This window comes from Cynocephalus volans, chromosome 15, assembly GCF_027409185.1.
Source record: "Cynocephalus volans isolate mCynVol1 chromosome 15, mCynVol1.pri, whole genome shotgun sequence".
Lineage (NCBI taxonomy): Eukaryota > Metazoa > Chordata > Mammalia > Dermoptera > Cynocephalidae > Cynocephalus > Cynocephalus volans.
Window position 1 is genome coordinate 23,152,586 of NC_084474.1, and position 21,800 is coordinate 23,174,385.

A 21,800-nucleotide genomic window follows, 5' to 3' on the forward strand; every position below is an offset into this window, starting at 1 on the left:
TTTAGATATTTTAAGAATTTTTCAGAGAAAATGAAATAAATCTTTATGTGACCAACATTTTGAATTTAATATGTTTATGTACTATTTAATTTGCTTACTATTTAAATCATAGAAGTGAATCTTCCCAGCATCCTAAGTAAGGTAATAACTTTCTGGGTCATATTGAAAACTTACTGATATTCATGTTACCATTAAAAGCAATATGTTTGTTATTAGTGAGGAAAAGGCTTAAATATATAGAGAAATCATTGAATAAAATGTAACACTTGACAACTCTGATTGTTGTAGATTTATTAATATTGAATGGTGTTGTAATGTGGTGTGTTAATTACACAATTGTTTAAAGTAAAAGATAAGTCATGTCTTAAAATATAACTATAGATGGGAAGAAAAAAAATTAGTATAGTATGATTGTTCTGTGCAGGAGATGGTAGTTTTTATCTTGACATTTTTATAAATTTTGTTCAGATCCACCGTAAAGTTATGAGATCAATTGTTGTGCCACACACATTTTGTAAAATATTTGTTTTTTATTTTCAAATTTAATGTTTTGGTGTTGAAGACATAGAATTAAGTTTTACTGATAACAGATATAGGCAAGATATATAATATGAATGTGGGTATACTTTTTAATGCACTACTTTTACTTTTTTGTTTTTATTTTGTGTCTGAACTTTGAACCTCCCCAACTCCCAAGGTGACATCTATTTTCTTTGGAGATAAAAAGCAGAGAACCCAATAAAATTAACTCTGCTTACCGCTGTTTACAGGTGCATAATTTTGAGATTATTACCTTGAGGATAAGCAGTAGAAAAATGACTTACATGACCAGTTACTTCAGTTGATTAGAGTGTGGTGCTGATAACCACAAGGTCCGGGGTTCAACCCCTTTACCAGACAACAACAACAACAACAACATAAAGACTTATGAAGTTATTGGTAATACCATCTTTTTCAGATACATGTTCCTACGTTTTGACCTTCTTTTAGAGCGGCTAGCTATACCACCTTTCTCATTTGTTACCTACCACCATTTGGCTGCATAGGATAGATTAACATTTTAGTATTGACAACAAAGGAATTTCTTTTTCTTTTGCTTCCAGAAAGAAAGGAAGCTTTTGTTATTTATGATTCCCAAAAAGTGAAGATTTACGATTTCTACTTATTTGTAATTTTAGTAAAAAGTATGGTTTAGTGGCAAGATTATCAGTCCTGGATTTTAACAAACCTGGATCTGAAATTTGTCCCTCCCAGTTAATTCTCTTCATCTACAAAATAGGGAAAGAAGAACTGCTATTGCTGAGTTAGACTATGGATTAAATGACAATATCTGTAAAGCATATATACAAGCATAGTGGCTTGTATATAGTGTACGTACATTCAATAATGTTGGATTCCTATGTTTTTGCTATCCCCCCCATCCCTACCCCAGGTCAGGCTAATGAGACTAGTGCTAATTGAGGCCAAAGTATAGAATTCTGTTTCAGGCACAGATAGCACACTTTATTTAGCTTATTCATTTATTTGGCTTTGTTCATTTTAAGCTGTAAAATGGGTGCTTTTCATCAGAGAATGGACAAGCTACGAGAGGATTAACTTGCTCAAAATATTATAATCACAAATGAAGGCCCTTTCTACTAATAGCTGATGAGAAAGTTCTTTTTTTTTTTTTTTTAATGTATTGAAGCTAACATACAATCAGTTTTAATCAGTTAGTTGAAAATCTGTATAAAATAAAGTTTTCTTCTAAAATAAAGTAATTTGATCTTTTGGAGTTATTTTCTTTTTAAATTTCCAAGGTATTTTATCCTGCTGCCTATGACAAACATTAAAGGTGTAGTCTACCAAGATTTGGGCATCTAAAGATAATAAAAGCTTTCTTAGTTCCACCTTTCAATGATTAACATGTATTTTCCTGCTGATTTGACATAAATGAATTTGATACTGTGCTTGAAAACTTTTTAAGAGCAGAAACTGCCTTTAGCCTTTACCTACTTTTGTTGTTGTTGTTGTTTTAAAAAAGGTACAAGCTTTTAGATTTGGGTTTTGTTTTATTTTTTACCATTAGTAAAGCCAGTGATGATCAGCTCTTTACGTTTTACTGTACACATCAGCACCACCATAAGAGCCACCCCTGATTGGCTCACTATGCTGGTGGTTACTGTGCCCACTGCTTTTACACAGATTGTGTGTGTTCAGTAGAACAACCCTCTTTACAGATGAGAAACTGCAGTTCAGAGTGTTTAACTGCCTTGACCAAAATTACCTAAATTGTAGAGCTGTAATCTGAACCCAATCCTGATTTCAAAATCCTTCCTCTTTTTAGTATACTTTGCTACCTCTTACAATAGAAGGGGAAAAGACTGCTAATGTTTATTAAAGACATTATAAATATTTTAACTCACTTAATGTTCAGTCTCATGAAGTAGATATTGTCCCGATTTTATAGATGAGAACACGGAAGCATAGAGGGGTCAATAGTTTGGGCCACTTTATATAAACAACAAATTGTTGTGCTGTGGCTTAATTTTTCTCTTCACTGCCTTCCATTTTGCCTCAACATTTGTTTGAATTTAAAACCGTATACTTAAATATGTTCAACCTTTTCCCCAACCTATTATTATATTTATGTCCTTAAACAGAAATGTTTTTAAACTGGAGAAAGTAAGAATAGTGTGAAGCTAATGTGATTCTAATTAATCTCGGTATTTTATGTTCGAAAAAGTTATAGCAGATTTTTTTTTTTTTTTTTGGCGGCTGGCTGGTAGGGGATCTGAACCCTTGACGTTGGTGTCATTGCATTCTTACCAACTGGCCAGCTACACAAATATCTAAATATTGTATTAGTAATATAGACCTACCCTTGTTTTCCTCTTGTGCCTTGGAGGAGGATTGTGAATGTAGCTAGGGATTTAGAATAAGGAAGAAAACTGAGGGAAGTGTTAATCTTTAGTTAGGGATTTTGAATATCGTATTAGAGTTTCATCTTCCAGTCTCCAACCCATCTCACCCCAACACACACTTTTTATTTTTTCTTAGCTCCCTTGGAAATAAGAATTTATACTTTGTTGGGTCCTAGACTCCTTAAAAATTCGGCTAATGGTATGGACTTTCTTCCCAGAAAAATGTTACATACACACAAAATTTTGTGTGTAATTTAAGAGGTACATGAACTTCTCCATTAATATCACATAGTTTGTTTTGAGAAAAAGATATTTACTTAGAATTAATATATAGTTTTTCCTGCTAAATAGTTTCTTCCAAACAATAATATGGATTAAACTAGTCTATAACAAATGAACGACCACATAAAACTTGAATGCAGTCATCATGGATGAGACAGATGAAAGCTTCAGATTCCAGCTCATGTCACATAGTTTGTTTTGAGAAAAAGATATTTACTTAGAATTAATATATAGTTTTTCCTGCTAAATAGTTTCTTCCAAACAATAATATGGATTAAACTAGTCTATAACAAATGAACGACCACATAAAACTTGAATGCAGTCATCATGGATGAGACAGATGAAAGCTTCAGATTCCAGCTCACACATCAGCACTGCTACAATAGCAATTCATGATGTTGAAAAAGAACAAGTTACTTTCCTGTTGTCTTCCCCTTCCTCACTGTCATCACTTTCAAACACTGTTGCTAAATGTTATGGACTGTCATTACTAGACAGACATGCACACACATACATACACAAATTCATTACTGGATTATTTATAAGCAGTTTTTATAGATAAAGCAAAGCATGTTTTTCTGTTTAATTATTTCTTAATGAAAGTGAATTATCTAGTTATGACAGTTTTTTCCCTGCCTTCTCTTATATCTGAAAAAAATATTAATGCTGGTTCATCTTTAGAGGAAGTCTTCCTTTCTCCAAACCAGTGTACTTCAAGGACACAGTTCAGCCACAAGTTAGGGTAGGAGATGCACTTGGGTCATGCAGCCTCCCAGTACACAGATGGTGACTTTTCAGTACCATCTGTTCACTGTTTCCTCACAACTATTTACAATTTCTCCCCTTTGATGAGGGCTAAATAGAAAAAAATAGAAAAGTAGTAAGACCTAGTTTTGGAGTTCCTGGAAGTTAGCTGCTCTTTCCCTCACTTTTTCCTACCATCCAATAATGGTTGTGGCTCTTCTTTCTAAATATTTCAGCTTACATAGACCCTTGCTTCATATTTCTTGGTGCTGAGTACTATGCACTTTATGGGTAACAGAAGAAAATTGTTAGTCTACTGTGTATGCTTGAAAAAATAATCACATATAGCAATCTGTCTTTTCCTTCCTTTGACTTTGTAGAAGAAACCTAAATAGTCTACTTATTCCTTATAATTAAAAGCTGAATCATTGGCCACTTCTTTTGTAGAAGGCACGTGGTATTCTTTCCTTCTGATATTAAACAGATGGAAAGATAATAGTTGAAACTTAACCCTGCAGCATGCATATCGAGGACTGCTAAAAGCTGGGAGAAACATTAGTTCCTGACCTTGGCAAATCCTTTGTAAGTTTTTCTTTATAAGCTTTTTGTCCTCTTCATCTCCAAGCAAGATGTTTGCTTACTGTAGGGGAGGAAGATTCACTTTAGACTATGTAATTGTCATATTGTGATACACAAATAGCATTCTATTTCTCCTACATCACAAGAGTTTTGACTTGTGACTAAATAGAGGACTCAAGAAGAGAAATGACTGAATGGTGTAGTTACTGTTGCCTCATGGATTTATTTTTAAATGACTGAGACCTATTAAAATGTATGAGATTTATAAGTTTGCTAAAATATTGTCTGTTTTAAAATTATTTACTTATGTTCTTTTTGGGGTTGGGGGAAAGAGCTCTTATGTTGACTTTGTAGAATTGTGAGGCTCCCTATTTTCCTCTAATCAGAAATTTTTCCTCTAGTCAGAAGTTTTTCCTCCTCTTAGTCCTTGCATGTTGATAAGACGACTTGTGTGATAATTCTTTGTATGATCATAGGTGTGGATAATGTTTTGTTCTAAGTTTCAGAATAATTTTGCCTCTTAAATTCTTTGTATAATATTTATATTTTAATATTGATATCCTCCTACCTTTCTACTGACCACTTTTCCAATCTGTACCATCCTTTTTTATTTACATTTACAAAGGCAGAATTAGTTTTTTTGTTGGTTATCATAGCCAGTATAGATCATAGTACTTTCTGGAAATCTCCTAGGTAAGAATCAGTGAAACCTTGAACATATATGATAAAAATTATGTAAAAGATGAGGCAGGTTCCAGGGGAATTATACGAGGGTGCTTCAGTGGGTCTATGGAAAGTTAGAATTGAAAAATAATACAAATCTTTCCATGAACCTTTTGAAGTACCTCATACATGCTCTCATGAACCTCACTTTAACTCATACTGTTATCCCTAAATTGAGTTTGGTTGCTAAAAATCTAAGAAGTCAGATTGCTTCTATGCTACATTTATAAGTTGTATGTACTTTTAGAATTGTCTAAAGGTCTAGTTTGGCTTAGATGTTGGAGCCCCCACTTCTACAATGACCAATAGCTTGACATACTGTTTGTATTAGGGTAATTTGATTCTTCAAATTAGAATGGCCTTGGAGTGACCTTAAAAAAGGGATGATGTCCGTTGCTCGGAATCTATACCCATCTTATTTGTTACCATTTATTTAGTCTTTAGGATATAATTGAGTGTTAAAATTTGATGAATTAAGTATATAGTAGTCATATCATTCTCATTCTTTGAAAATTGCTTTTAATAGCATAATACCTTTCTTTACCTCTTCTGTCCAGGCTTTCAAGTATAGCACTCAAAACAAATGGATAGTTTTTCTCTTTAAGGAAAGACCATATACTTGGGGAGAAGTTTCAAGGTACAATTTGTAATGATTTCACTTTCTACATGTATGATTTTTGTTTGGTTTTTGCTTTGGGGGTTTATTTTTGGTTTTGCTTTAAGCATAGCATAATGTACTGTGTGTATTATGATTTCATCTGAGAAATTCTGCTCACTAGCCCACTTGGCACCTTTGTGCAAATTAGGAAAAGGCACCTTTCCTCTGGGGATGAGGCATCCCAAGAACAGGCAGTGCTTGGTGAGCAGTGCAACTGGATTTCAGCCCCTGCTCACCCTTGGCCAGGCACTTTTGTGCAGCAAACGACATGCAGCACTCTGCATGTTACAATTCAGATTCTGAACTTTGTACTAATTTGGGTTTGTTTTGAAAATTCTCTTATAGCAAAAGTAGCTCATATTTTTAAAAAATTTGTGTGTATTAAAATTCTAAAACTGAAAGTATAGCAGAAGGGTAAAATAGTGTTTGCTTTGCAGAATAGTATGAAAACCTGATGAAAATAAAGTTTTTACACCAAATATAGTATTATTTAAAAATTACTATTCTTTTACATTTTTATATAATACCTTACATTAAACTTTATTGCATTAATAATAACCAGTTATATATATTCTTTAATTTTGAACTGAGAAATATTAGCTTACTTTCTATAAGATTTAGAGTATTCTGATCCTGTAATTAATGTGTTAGCATGTCAGACAAATAATTGTCCAATACTTTGTATTAGCAGTTCTATAAGTCTTGCAATTAAACTTTTGGTTTTTCCTACTTCCTCAGGTACTTTGGTCTGGGAAGCCATATGGTTCATCTCGAAGTATTGTAAGGAAAATTGGGACTAATTTATCTCTGATTCAGTGTCCAAGAGTTCAGTTTCAGGTACTGTATTTTATATATTTCAAGTTTTTTTCTTTTTTTTTTTTTAAAGCCTCCAGCACCCGGTATTCCTGGGTAGACTCCCATCCAAGTACTAACTAGGCCTGACCCTGCTTAGCTTCCGAGATCAGATGAGACCGGGCACGTTCAGGGTGGTATGGCTGAAGACTATATTTCAGATTTTGATATTAATATGTACATTAGGAATATAATTAGGCGAGATGGTTCATAAAGCATTTTCTTTGTTGTTTTTCCCCCATTGATGCCACTGTCCATCAGATAAAAGACGATTAAAAAACACAGTAAAGTCTTTCTAATTTTAGTTCTTCTATGAACTGAGTATTCAAGATCTTTAAGACATTTTTCACTCTTAAGAATGCATATGTGAAGATTTAGAAGGATGTAATAAGCTAAGCAGTTGTTAAGCCCCGGGTGACCTCAAACATAGGCCTTATGTTACTTCAGGTACTTAAAGTACCACCATTCTTTTCTTTAGTTGTTATACCTTCCTTTTTGGATAGCTAATCTGTTCCCCTAGTTTGCTTGTAGATGTCTCTGTGGGTGCCATGTAAGTTGCTTTCTCCATCATTGGTTTCAAGCTCAGCATTAATTGTAGGATCCATTGCCTTGGCAATGACAGTTTCAAGACAAAGAAGTAATTGTAGTTCTCTGAAAGAGGTAACGGTCAAGCCCTGAATTAGGAAAACTTTTGAACACTCAAGTCTTAGAATTCTTTTTTAGTGTCAAATCAGGAGCAACTCGGTGCTTTGCTTGGAGATATTGCTATTTTCTCTGATTTGTGTGTTTGTTTCTTATTGTATTATAGTATTAGACGTATCTCACATTGCTTTGTTCTTATTTTTCAGTAATTCTGTATGGCACCAAAATGACAAAACATTTCAGTTCAACGTTTAATAAAATATAAATTTCAACAGACATCTATGCCAATTTTAAATAATAGATTAGCATGTGGAGATGTGGAAGATGTATTTAACTCATTATTCAGAAGCTCAAAAGTGCCCCTGTGTGCTTATTTGATATCACGTCATGCTCCATAAATCATTCCACCTGGTAGGTGGAGGTGAAAATCTGTTTCTAAATAAGTGATAGAAATTAGCGTTCATTCAGATTGACTAGCAGGGTTGTTCATTGCTGTGTTCATAATCCCACTTGCAGATATTCTGGGTAAACTTTCATGCATCAATCTAAAAATTGACGGATTGGAAATTTCCAAGAAGTAATTTTTATCAGTTTCTAGACTTTTTTTTTTAAATAATCAAAATGAAGAAATCTGTAGAAGTAAGTTTCTCAGCTATAATTTCTCAGAATTCATTTCATTTAGACACAAATTGCTGTTTGCTTTATTTGCCAGCTTCCTTTAAATAACTATTGTGTAAACCAAGGCTTATTACATTTTTTTCTGATTGCTAAGCTTTACTAAATTTTCTTTCTATTTATCTAACCTAGTTTCAGGAGAACTTGCTTCAGCATTTGTGTTCACGTAGCTAGAGACATGTAAGGACATGGAGATATTTAACATTTTCTGATTGTAACCAAATCTGCCTTGGCAGTGAATGGACCGAAGTACTAGAGCCACGTACATTTACTTGGAAGGATTCTCTTTCTCAGTGTTGTTATCAGTCACATAAAAAGCGTATGAGCAGAAAAAGAGTATTAGATTTAGTACAGGAACTACATTTGAAAAGAAATGGATTAACGTAAGGAGAGGAGTAAGGTAAGAGGAATATTGGTGACCTACCTGAGAATGTAGTGGAAGACAGAAGCCAGTTGTTTATAGTGAGATTTTTGTTTCCAGGCATACTTAGTGCTTTTAAATTTAACATCAATGTTAAGGTGAGTGTTTTGTTTGCTACTTAGTAAGATGTTTTACATGTGCCATTATTCCTTTGTATTTCAATTTTTTATTCCTTTGGGAAATATAAAAAATTTAGTCTTCAAAAGTATGCAATTTATAGTAATAAAATTGAAAATGCACTTTTGCAATTTTGGGGGCTCACTTGGGGGCTAATTGATATGGAAATGTATCTGGGCTATCTAGGAATTCAACATGGTTAAATACTGTTATAGAAAGTCTGGGACTGGGGAACCACTATGGGGCCCAGGTAGAGTAGACACCATTATAATAAGGCCATATTCAGGAGACAAAAGTCAAAATGGATTAAACTGAGAATAGGACATTCAAAGGGTCAGTTTAGAAACAGGAATTAGGCAGTCAAAACCTGTCTTTCCATTATCCCAGGTGAGTTCAGTGTCTTTTAGAGGATCCATCTGAAACTCAGCCTCATTTTTCTTCACTTCCTCTGTTCCTATTGACTTTCACTTCCATTCCTCTCTTGGTATCATTGGCATCAGCTCTACCCCTTCACCCTCAAAACGGTTCCACCTCTGAAGTCTTAAAGCTCAGTATGTTCTTTATAGATCACTACCTCTTTTCACTGTACCAGCTGACATATTGGTCAAGTAAGACTCCTATATAAAGGATAGGTGATGGGGCACATTATTTTGTGTTGTGCGTGTTAGATGAGGTAATCTGTGTAAAGTCCCCCAAGTGTAGTAACTGCTACATAGTGAGTGCACAGTAAAAGTACTGCTGGTGATGACGATTTTGCTGTTGTTATTGTATACCTTATAGTTGTAGAACAAACAATTTTATTTAGTTCTCTAGTTTCACTCCCTGATACAGATTGGATTTCTTTATATTTTTTGGGTCACAAATTAGAACACAGACCAACACATTTAGTTACATCTTCATCCAGTTAATGGGCACAATGACTATTGTGCTGGGAGTAAAATGAGGTACCAAATGTAAAAAGCATTTAAGAGACACTTTCTTTGCTATGTTATTTAAGACCTGCTTGTAACCTCATAGGTTTTATTGGTATTTTATTTAGTGAGCAATAGGAATGAGTTGGCAACTTTCCACTCAAAAACAGGATCTCTAGACCCTTCACAATTACTTTAGTTGAAGAAAAATGACTTCCCCTGGCCTTTTTATACTTTTCACATATATGCAGTTCAACCATAAGTCACAGCTACACATAAGCATTTTGTATATTTGGGTATCATGGCCCTGTGTAGATAGGAACTCATATTAAGACAGACTAAAAAAACAGGCCTTTCTTTGTCTCCCAGTTATTATTCTAGATTCAGGATGCCAAAAGAAAATTCAGATCATGGAGGGCCTTGCAAAAGCAGTTAGCTGTAGGGGATTGGGAGGAAAGGGGTGCAGAGGTTTTGATTTGCAGTGATTCTCAACACTGGATGTATATTCACAAATCATCAGGAGCTTTAAAAAAAAATACCCATGCTCAGGCCTCCCTGTCTCCTTGCAAAATCACTTTTAGGGAGCTCATTTAAAACTTACTAAATCTGGGGCTGCCCCGTGGCTCACTCGGGAGAGTACGGTGCTGATAACACCAAGGCCACGGGTTCGGATCCCTATGTAGGGATGGCCGGTTAGCTCACTTGGGAGAGCGTGGTGCTGACAACACCAAGCCAAAGGTTGAGATCCCCTTACCGGTCATGTTTTCAAAAAAAAATTAAAATAATAATAATAATAATAAGTAAATAAAACTTACTAAATCTGAATTTCATACATTTGTTTTTTAAAACATCTTCAGGAGCTTCCTATGCTGCTAAGGTTGAGGACCTCAGGCACGAGTTGTGTTTTAGTATTTTGCTAATGAAAGGTTTTTTTTGAAAGCAGCAACATGTTACCTATTGGCAATTTAGGGAGTAATCACTAATGCATTTTTAGGGTGCATTTTCATGAATTTTAAGTTGTATGAATTAAAGAATAGCACGAATGTAAGCGTAGCTTATTGGGGATATAAGTACTATGCTTAAAAAAAAAAAAACTTAAGGCCAAAAAAAAAAAGTGATCCTGAGTACTACCAGATAAGGTACTTTAGGGTAACCTGGGTTGGGAATTTGGCTGTGTTGTATAGTAGTTTTGATCCTAACTCTGTAACTAACAGACCTCTGGATAATTTAACCTGACTATGTTTTTCTCGCTGGTAAGCCTACCCCAAGCTGTTTTCTTGGGCTAAAAGGAGTGGTTGTTGGAATTGGTGGTGGAAGGGAATGTTCTGTTGCACTAAAGTTCACATGCCATGACTAAATCTGGAAGTAACATGGCCACTTGTTATGGCCCATCTTTATTTATTTAACAAATAAACTTGAAATCTGTGCTTTATGGGGTGCTAGTATTCAGTGGTGAACAATACAGGCATGTATGTCAGCCCTTATTGGGTATATGATTCAGTGGGAGAGATATATTAGCAAATATGCTAATAAATGTATAATTATAATTTGTTATAAATGCCATATAGGAAAGTGTATAGCAGGGAGGAGAATAACAGCGGTGGTAAGGGAAGGCCTCTCTGAAGGAATGACTGTTAAGGATTAGAAAGAGCCATCCCTGCAGAGTTGGAGAGGGATGAAGGTTGGGGGAGTACTGTGTGCAGGGAGAATAGCATGTGCAGAGGTCCTAAGGCAAGATAGACATTATTGTTTACGGAACTAAGAGAAAGCCAGTCTGTCAGGAACTAGTGAGGTAGGAGACTTAGTAGTGTGGTATAGTGGTCTCTGATGTCTGAGCCATCCAAAGATGCATACCTAGATTAATATTTAAAATAACTGTTTGACTTCACCCTGGTTTTTCAGTTACTGTTTGATAGTCTGGAATATTCTAGCAAGTGATGTCATACTGGATGTGATGTCCAATTCTTGGTATTTTTAACTGTAAAATGGCCCTTTAAGTATAATGGAATCTAGCTACGAGTATTATGTTTTATAAATTAGGCAGTGTGGAATAGTAGTTTGAAGATTAACTGCAAAACTAACAAATGTTTGTGGCCACTTTATTCAAACTCAGTAACTGATCTCTCAAGAACTTGTTTTTCCTTGAGGATGCTGTTATTACCCTCCAGGATTGTTTTCCTCCTTTCCACACACATTTTCCTCCCTCTTGTCTCTCTACTCCCTTGCCTGTTCCCTTTCCTGCCCCTCCCCCATTCTAGGTTTGTCATATATAGAAACTTTTAATAAATGTTCAATTTAAAAAAAGGTGGCACACAAGAGATCTATTGTACAGCATGGTGACTATGGTTAATAACAATGTATTGGCTTTTTTATTAATTTATTTTAATTGATACATTGTAATTGTACATATTTATGGGGTACAGTTTGATATTTTGATACATATGTATGTTGTATAGTGATTGGGTCAGGGTAGTTAGTGTATTCATCACCTCATGCACTTATTTCTTTGTGGTGAGAACCAAGTGTATTTTGAAAATTGCTGGTAGAGTAGATTTTAAGTGTTTTCACCAGAAAAAATAAGTATGTGATGTAATGCATATGTTAATCAGCTAGATTGAGCCATTCCACAGTATACATATTGCAAGACAACATGTTGCACATGATAAATATATACTACTTTATTTGTCAATTAAAAAATAAAATTTTTTTAAAAAGTGACCATATTATTCAGAAACATTAGTGGCTGAGTCTGGGCTAGAATACTTGATTGAGCATTCCATCTTTCAGACTAGTTTTCTTTCTTTTTTTTTGGTTGGCTGGCTGGTACAAGGAACTGAACCCTTGACCTTGGTGTCACTAGCACCATGCTCTAACCAACTGAGTTAACTGGGCAGCTCAGACTGCTCTTCTTCACACAGGTATACCACCTGGCCAATTGGTGTCACTGTATTAAAATATAGAAATTCTGCTTTCAGTTTTTCTTATAGTGATAGCAAAGGTAGAAAAAGAGAAATAATTAAATCCTAAAGATAGGACATAGATAAAAAGCCAGAGATTATTATTTTACTATGTTGCTTTTAAGAATGCACATTTTGTATGTGGCTATAAACAAATGGTAAAATACACTGAGTTCATTTACTGTTATGCCTGTCTTTGCAGAGAATCCTAGTTCCCAGTAACAATGTGTTTATTTATGAAAAGTCGTGAGGACAAAATTAGCTTTGCTAATATTTTTATTTTAAGTATTTCAACTTTTGTACAATATTTGTATTTTTACTCGGATGCATTTTATCAAATGAATCTATTTCCTTAATATAGTTTTACATCATCAGAATACTTTATATTAACTATAAAGTTGTTTTGGTAAGATTCCTAAAATACAATTGAATTTTGGGTAATTTAAATTTTCTCAAATGTTAAATTGAACTTCTTAAAATCAGTAAAAATGCAACCGTAATACTGAATTTTTGCTCTGAATGGAATGTGATTTTGAAAAAAAAAATTCCTCTCTCTTCACTTTTCTTTCCTACTAACAATAGCTATAGTAAGACAGGACCTTGCTGGGAACTTTCGTAAGTCCTTTTCTTTTACAAACTTTTCATCTGTCATCCATGCATGTCAGCAGTGGTGTCTAAATTGTACTTCCACGAACTTCTTACCATCAGTCTCCCTTGCCAATGCTGACTTCACCTTGACTTGTTTTTTACTAAGTGAATTGTCCTGGAAATTGTCCTTTCCATTCCATGCTTATGTCACTCGATGAATGTTTCCCTCAGAAACACCTGAGATGGCCCTTTAAAAAAGATATTTTTTTTCAGCTTTGTCTTTTGAATGAGTTTTACTTATATATCAGAAATACTTTGTTTTGTGAGACAGGATATCAAATAGAAATGAATGACACATCTTATCAATTTTGGAATTGATTCTTGACAGTATCACTAACATTATTGTCTCATTGAATTACATGTTATACACATGGTATTATTTCTAAGCATAATTAATTCTTAACTAACATTGCAAACTAAGTCCGTGGAGTAGTTTGTTACTTTTTTAAAGTTTGTGCAAAAAGAAACATTTCATGTTTAATGTAAGTATTACAGATGTAAAATTGAGAAATATGTTTGATTCTTAATTGCCACTTAAGATTCCCTGAAAATGAGTTAACTTCTATATCTCTGAGTGTATGTTATGAGAAAAACATAAATATTTTGGAAGAAAACAGCAATTTTTGTAACTTATAGAAAAGTAAGAAGTCTTAAAGTCAAAACTAGATTTTTTCTTAAATATACCTAACTTTCTACTAACTAGTAACTAATGGAACAAAATTTTATTTTCTAAACATAGGGTTATGATCAGATTGATCTTTAGGAACTAACCCTTTAGGAAGGCACCATTCAGGTTTTAATCTTAGGATTTCCCTCACTTGTACAAAATAGCCCATTAAATGCCATATCTTCTAGTTGCTTCCACGAGGTTTGGGGACCTTCCTGCTGAATGGATCTCCACATAACCCACTTAGAATATCCTTATTACAGTGTTAAAGGAATATCAAGATACCATTCTATTTTCAGTAATGGGTAGGGGTAGAATATTATCAGATTTCTTATGCTCAGATGTGATACCCAGTAAAGTTATTTAAGTGGTATAAGATACCTATTTGCTGAATATCTTTTTGGATATTGACTTATTTGGATAAGTTTCTGAAATACATAGGGAAAAGTATAAAAATATTCCTTTGATTCTCCTTTGATTATATACCTTAAGAATTTATTTACCGAAGTTTATACTTTTTTCCTCTTGTGACCACAAATTATTTCCACTACATGGAGAACATTAGTATTTTGAAAGCCTTTTCATCTTAATTCCATTATTAGGTTTTTTGTGGTTCCCCCCACTCCACTCCCCAAGGGTTAGATTCTTAAATCTCTACTCATTTAAAAGAACTTGTTTTCTCTTATATACCCACCTGTGTTCCTCAAGAGTCATAATTTAAGGCATTTTAGATACTTGATCTTCTTAGTATGTTACTGTTAAAAATGTCATTTTTCAATGCTACTTTATTAACTTGATAATGTTACTTAATTGTGATACTAGAATGAGTACACCTACCAATGGCTGATAGGTTCAGTTAAAATTTTAAACTTTTAACTGCGTTAGTATTATGTGTTTGTATGGTAATATTTTGCGTTTAAGGAAGAGGCATTATTTAAGTGTCACTTCCAGAAGTTTGACTTGGCAATGATAGCATTAACAAGCCATGAATAATGCATGAATCCCAGTATAACCTTTCTGATAAATACAATAATGAGTAAATCTCTTTGGTCTTTCATATCTTTTTCTTCAGTTAAAAAGTGTGAACTGTTTTTCTTTTTTCTTTAAGCTTCATTCCAACTTTTAGGAAGTATTATGTTAATCTGATAAATTAAAAATTATTTGTTGATCTTCTGACTCTGAGGCATTTATACATAACAAAACCTAAATTTAATTCAATTAAGTTATCTTTTCATTTTTTTCAAGATACATTTCAGAATATGCATGCTTTTTCTTTGTTGTATTTATTTTCAATTTTTTTTCTTCGTCCATGTGTTTAGCTGGAGAATTCTGTTCTATTGCTATTTGTATTTTTTGTTCATGAGTTTTTTGTTGTTTTTTTTTTTTTTTCCCCTAAAGATGACCGGCAAGCACCACACTCTCCCAAGTGAGCTAACCGGCCATCCCTATATAGGGGTCCGAACCCATGGCCTTGGTGTTATCAGCACCACACTCTCCCAAGTGAGCCACAGGCCAGTCTTTGTTCATGAGTATTAAGTTACTACTTTTATTTAAAAAGATTTAAGGTACTTTTATAAACATTTTCAACATTATAACAACATAGCCATTTAATAGTCATTTAAAAATATTCCTGGATTTAGTACAAATTGGTCACTGGCTTGTTCTTGTTCTTATACTTTGATACCCGTCCCCCCCCCTTTTTTTAAAATTAAATCTCTTCATAAAAAAGTGTTTCTAATGCTTAGATTAAAAAATATTTCTTAATGTTTTAGGATGAAAGGAGATTTTAAAAAATTAACTTGTAATATACAAACTAAAAAGTTAAATTATAGTTCAGAGATTTTCATACACTATAAGTAACAGTATGATATGACTAATGATCTCTTTTCTGGAGATTTTAGTGGAAATGTTAGAATCCACCCATGTGTTTGTAATGCTATATAGCTGATGATTTTTCTTTAGGTGAGTAAAAATTTTTACTTTAACAGTTTGGTGTCAGATGAAGAATTTTCCCTATTTGTAACTTACAGCTTACCAGCCATGAAACAGAATGGAGTCCCAACCACCCAGGAGAGAGTGCAGTGGCATCTTTTGCCGACATTGGATGGGTAGCCAAAGAAGGAGGAGAGTGTTCAACAAGACTAAGGTTAGTTTGGAAGAATGTCAGAGCTGCTATGCAATATCTTTTCTTTTAAAGGATGATACATTGGCATTACTTTCTTTTAATAACCTAATTTGGTCTCTAGTAAATAACTCAGTTCTCTTTCTTGAGCAGTCTTTTCTGTTCATTTTTAGGACTCAGCTAGTATTTATAAAGTTCATTGTGTCCTAAGTCCTTAACAGTTACAGAATTCCCTGCCCTTCAGAAGTTTACATTTTCATATGAGAGACCAGAAAGAACTATCATAAATGTGTTTAGATAAGTACTGTAATTATAATAATCTCATTGGGGCAGAGGGATCAATCTGGATCAGAGTAGGGAATTTGTGTACTTGGAGAATGTTTCCTAAATATTGTGAGTCAAAATGAGTTGTGATTCAAAGGAAACAATGTATCATAGTTAGAGAGGTGCTTCCATTTGTTTGAAAGAGCCTGAATAAAATATTGACCACACATTCAATCTAACAGTTATTCAACTTACACTCTCCACTTTTGTCAGGCATCAAGGATACAGACATAAAATAAGACACAGTTCTTGCGTTCCAGCAATACTTGAGGTGTTAGAGGAGATTAGAAAGAAAATCAATGCTATTGATATTGTAAAGTCTACTAAGTAATTACAGAAGGCCACTGTAGGATAAGAGTGGTTCAGCAAGCCTTCTCGGGGCAGAATGCCAGAGCTGAGTGATGAGGGTCAGCAGGAGCCAAGCACATGGGAAGGCTGTATTCCCGGAAGAGTGAAAAATTTGTTTGAAGATACAATCAGGAGACAAGGTGACATGCTTGGGAAATGCCAAATGGCTAGAGAGTAGCAGAGAAGGGTAAGTCATGGGAGATGAGGATGGAAAGCAGGTAGAAGTTTAAAGGTCAAACATGTTGCACTAAGAAATTTAGACTTTTTCCTGAAAGCAATGTGGAGCCATGGAAGAAATTTAAGCACTATAGTAGTGTGATCAGATTTGTATTTTAATAAAGTTAACTGTAAACAGTATAAAGAATAGAAGGGATCCAGACCAGGAGATAGACCAACCAATAGATAGATGATTAGAATTGTTCTAAATTAAGAAACTGGCATTCAAGCATCAAAGCCAAGAGAGACTCGGACAAATGGAAAGGATATAGAAACTTATTAGATATGGGATTAAGGAAGGAGTTGTCTTAGGTTAACTTCCAGTTTTTTGGCTGGGATAATTATGAGGATGGTGGAACAATTAATGATAATATAGGAAAACAGATTTTTTAAAAAATGGCTAAAATATTAAATTTTATTATGTACATTTTACCACAATTTTAAAAATTGATACATAATAATTGTACATATTTATGGGGTACATGTGATATTTTGATACATGTATATAGTGTATATGATCAAATCAGGGCAATTGGAATATCTATCACCTCAAACATTTATCATTTTGTGTGTTGGGAACATTCAAAATCTTCTAGCTACTTTAAAATATACAATAAATTACTGTTAATTGTAGTCAACCTACTGTGCTATAGAACACTAGAACCTATTTCTCCTATCTCACTCTATTTTTGTACCCATTAACCAACCTCTTCCCATCCTCCCCTTTCCCGTACCCACTTCCCAACCTCTGGTAATCATTATTCTACTCTCTACTTCTATGAGATTAATTTTTTAGCTCCCACATACAAGTAAGAACATGTAATATTTGTCTTTCTGTGCCTGACTTATTTCTCTTAGCATAATGGAAAACAGATTTTTTTGGTGGGTGGCAATAGTAGGGGTTAGTCAAATCTGGAATATGTTATGTTTGAGTTTTCTGTGAGACACTCCCATTGATGTAGAAATAATTTATGTAAATAGATATCAATAAGGAAGGCTTGCACTCTGGAACATGTAGATAGAATGGCTGGAATTGAGAGCACCCAAGAAGCATATATAGAACATGAATAACATTTGTATTTTTAATGAAACCAACATTTGGAAGTTAAGAAAAAGGAAAAGAAAAAGCCCTCCCCCCGCACCCCGCACCCCCAACCTCCACCCCCACAGCTTAAGAGGCAGGAGAAAAACTAGTAGAAGGTGTTGTCGTGGAAGCAGAGGTAGGGGACAGCTTTCATGGAAGGGGAGTAAGGTAGTCATTACTAGTCAAATACTTGGCTAGATAAATCAAATAGTAGACTAAGTAAACTGGAAAACTAGCAAGTTTCAATTTTGTTTTTCAGTTAGAAAATTATCATTGACTTTAGCAAGAGTAATTTCATTTGAGTGGTATTAGCTGGATAAAATAAGAATCACGTAATCCAAGAGCAAAGAAGAAATTTGATTTGAATGACAAGTAGAAGTAAGGACATAGTAGATGAACACAGATGAGGTATCGCAGGATTAGCAGGTAGAGCCTTTCTTTTTTAAGATGTTTATTTTATTTAAACTCCTTATTTTGAGATAATTGTAGATTCTTCACATGCAGTTGTAAGAATATTACAGAGAAATTACCTGTGTCCTTTACTTGGTAACATCCTGCAAAACTATTGTACAATATTATTGACGTTGATAAAGTCAAGATGCAGAACAGTTCCATATTACAAGTATCCCTCGTGTTACCCTGTTATGGCCACATCCACTTCTCTTCCATTCCCAGCCCCTTCTTAATCCCTGGCAACCACTAACCTGTTCTCCATTTCCACAGTTTGGCCATTTAAAGAATGTTCTATAAAAACTTTTTTTAATTAACAGATTTTTATTTAGTATTTAATGACTATGGAGGCCATGTTAACTTTTCTCCATTGTTATACATGGAAAACACACAAACCTTCACAGTTTCAATGTATATTTCATTATTATATTTGGAAATATGTGATTTTTTTAAACATTCTACAACATTGACTAGAGATGTGAAAATTGATGTCTTAGTCATTCTTTTTCTTTTCTCTTGTTTTTTAAAAATTAGTCATGTTTTAATTAACACGTATTGATTGTATATATTTATGGGGGTACAGAGTTGTATTTCAATACATGTATACAATGTATAATGATTAAATCAGAGTAATTGGCATATTCACTGCAAAAATTTATCATTTCTTTGTGATGAGAACATTTGAGCTTCTCTCTTCTAGTCATTTGAAAACATAAATTATTGTTACTTATAGATGTCTAGTACTACTATAGACCACTAGAACTTATTTTTCCTATTATAGCTATAATTTTGTATCTGTTAACTAACCTCTTTAACTATCCCACCTCCTTCTCCCTCCCCAGCCTCTGGTAACCACAGTTCTATTCTCTACTCAACTTTATTTTTTAGCTTCCACATATGAATGAGAACATGCGGTGTTTATCTTTTCGTGCCTGGCTTATTTCACTTGACATAATGTCTTCTTATCCATGTTGCCACAAATGACAGGGTTTCATAATTTTTTATGACTGAATAGTATTCCATTGTGTACATTTTCTTTACACATTCATCTGTTGATGGACACCTAGTTTAATTTCATATCTTGGCTATTATGAATAGTGCTGCAGTAAATGTGGTGTTGCAGATATCTCTTCAGTATGCTGATTTCCTTTCCTTTGGATAGATACCCAACAGTGGGATTGCTGGATCATATAGTAGTTCTATTTTTAGTTTTTTGAGGAGTCTTAATACTGTTTTCCATAATGGCTCTACTAATTTACATTCCTACCAACAGTGTATGAGTTCCCTTTTCTCTTCATTCTTGCTAATGTTTGTTATTTTTGGTCATTGTAACTGGGGGTGAGATGATACTTCATTGTGGTTTTGATTTGCATTTCCCTAATGATTAGTGATATTCAGCATTTTTTCATATACTTGTTGGCCATTCGTATGTCTTCTTTTGAGAAATATCTGTTTAGGTCATTCGCCCATGTTTTAATTGAATTTCTTGTTTTTTTGCTGTTGAATATTTTAAGTTCCTTGTACATTCTGGAATTATTCCCTTGTCAGATGAATAGTTTGCAAATATTTTCTCCCATTGATGTAATCCCATTTGTCTATTTTTGCATTTGTTGCCTGTGTTTTAGAAGTCTTCTTCATAAAATTTTGCCCATATCAATGTTTTGGGGTGTTTCTCCCATGTTTTCTTTTAGTAGTTTTAGAGTTTCAGGTCTTACATTTAAGTCTTTAATCCATTTTGAGTTGATTTTGATATATGGTGAGAGATAGGGGTCTAGTTTGTTTTTTCTGCATATGTATTTCCAGTTCTCCCAGCACCATTTATTGAAGAGGCTTTCCTTTCCCCAATGTATGTTTTGGCACCTTGTCAAAAATCAGTTGGCTGTAGATATGTGTATTTGTTTTTGGGTTCTCTTTTCTTTTGATCTGTGTGTCTGTTTTTATGCTAGTACCATGCTGTTTTGATTACTATAGCTTTGAAGTATATTTTGAAGTCAGCTAGAGTAATGCCTCTAGCTTTTTTTTTTTTTCTCTCAAGATTGCTTTGGCTATTTGGAGTCTTTTGTGGTTCCATATGAGTTTTAGGATTTTTTTTTCTAGTTCTGTGAAGCATGTCATTGGTATTTTGATAGGGATTGCATTGAATCTGTAGATTGCATTGGGTAGTATGGTCTTTTTGACAATATTAATTCTTCCAATCCATGAACGTGAGATATCTTTCCATTTTTGTGTGTCCTTAAAGAATGTTATATAAATTGAATCATGCAGTATGTAACCTTTTGAGACTGGCTTTTGTAACTCAGCATTACTTTCCGGCTATTCATCCAGATTGTTGTATCAATAGTTTGTTCCTTTTTTATTTCAGAGTAGTAGTCATTGGTATGGATGTACCAGTTGTCACTGGTATGGATGTACCACTTGTTTAATTATGCACCAGTTAATGGATATCTGGGTTGATCCCAATTTTAGGCTGTTACAAATAAAGTTGGCATATAAACATTTGTGTACAGGTTTTTGAGTGACCATAAGTTTTCATTTCTCTGAGATAAATGCTCATGAGTGCAGTTGCTGTGTCATGGTAGTTGCATGCTTAGCTTTTCAAGAACCTGACCAATCGTTTTCTAGAGTGGCCATACTATTTTACATTCCCAGCAGCAATGTATGGCTGATTCAGTTTCTCGTCACTCTCACCCATATTTGGTGTTGTCACTCTTTTTTGTATTTTTTTTAACTTTTTTTCCCTTTTTTTCTCTATTCCAATAGGTGTGTAGTGGTATCTCATTTGGGTTTTAATTTTTATTTCCTTAATAGCTAATGATGTTGAACATCTTTTCATGTCATCTATGTATTCTTTTGGGTAAAATGTATCTTTATGTCATATCCATTTTTGCACTGGATATTTTTGAGATTTCTTTATATGTTCTAGATATGAGTCCTTGTCACATACGTGGTTTATGAATATTTTCTCCCACTCTGTAGCTTATCTTTTCATACATTTAACAAGATCTTTCACAGAGCAAAAGTTTTTAAATTTGATAAAGTCCAATTTATCAATACTTCCTTTTATGGATTATGCTTTGGTGTTAAGTCTAAGAATTCTTTGCCTAGCCTAAATCCTTAGACTTTTCTCCTGCCCCTCCCCAAAGTTTTATAGTTTTACGTTTTACATTAAAGGCCATGATCTTTTTGAGTTAATTTCTTTGTATAAGATATTAGAGTTAAGTCAAGGTGTGTGTGTGTGTGTGTGTGTGTGTGTGTGTGTGTGTGTGTGTGTGTTGTCTATGGATGTCCATTATTCCAGCACCATTTATTGAAAAGCAGACTTTCTTCTAGTGATTGCTTTTGCACCTTTGTCAAAAATCACTTGGGCATCTTTGTGTTTTCTGTTTCTGGATTCTCTGTTCTGTTCAATTGATCTATGTGTCTATCCCTCTACCAGTACCACAGTCTTGATTCCTGTAGCTATGTAATTCTTGAAAT

At 34.0% G+C, this 21,800-nt stretch overlaps 1 protein-coding gene and 1 pseudogene across 2 annotated transcripts in view; one reads left to right on the plus strand and one right to left on the minus strand.

Annotated features, from left to right (window-relative positions):
* The window catches only part of MTFR1 (mitochondrial fission regulator 1), a 55,156-nt gene that overhangs the window by 15,056 nt on the left and 18,300 nt on the right, over positions 1-21,800 (plus strand). For both annotated transcript variants that reach the window (XM_063079634.1, XM_063079635.1), the window contains exons 3-4: positions 6,628-6,726; positions 15,810-15,925. In XM_063079634.1, the coding sequence (XP_062935704.1) occupies positions 6,628-6,726; positions 15,810-15,925 (215 nt within the window). The remainder of the gene's footprint in view (positions 1-6,627; positions 6,727-15,809; positions 15,926-21,800) is intronic.
* On the minus strand, positions 6,774-6,892 carry LOC134364246 (5S ribosomal RNA; annotated as a pseudogene).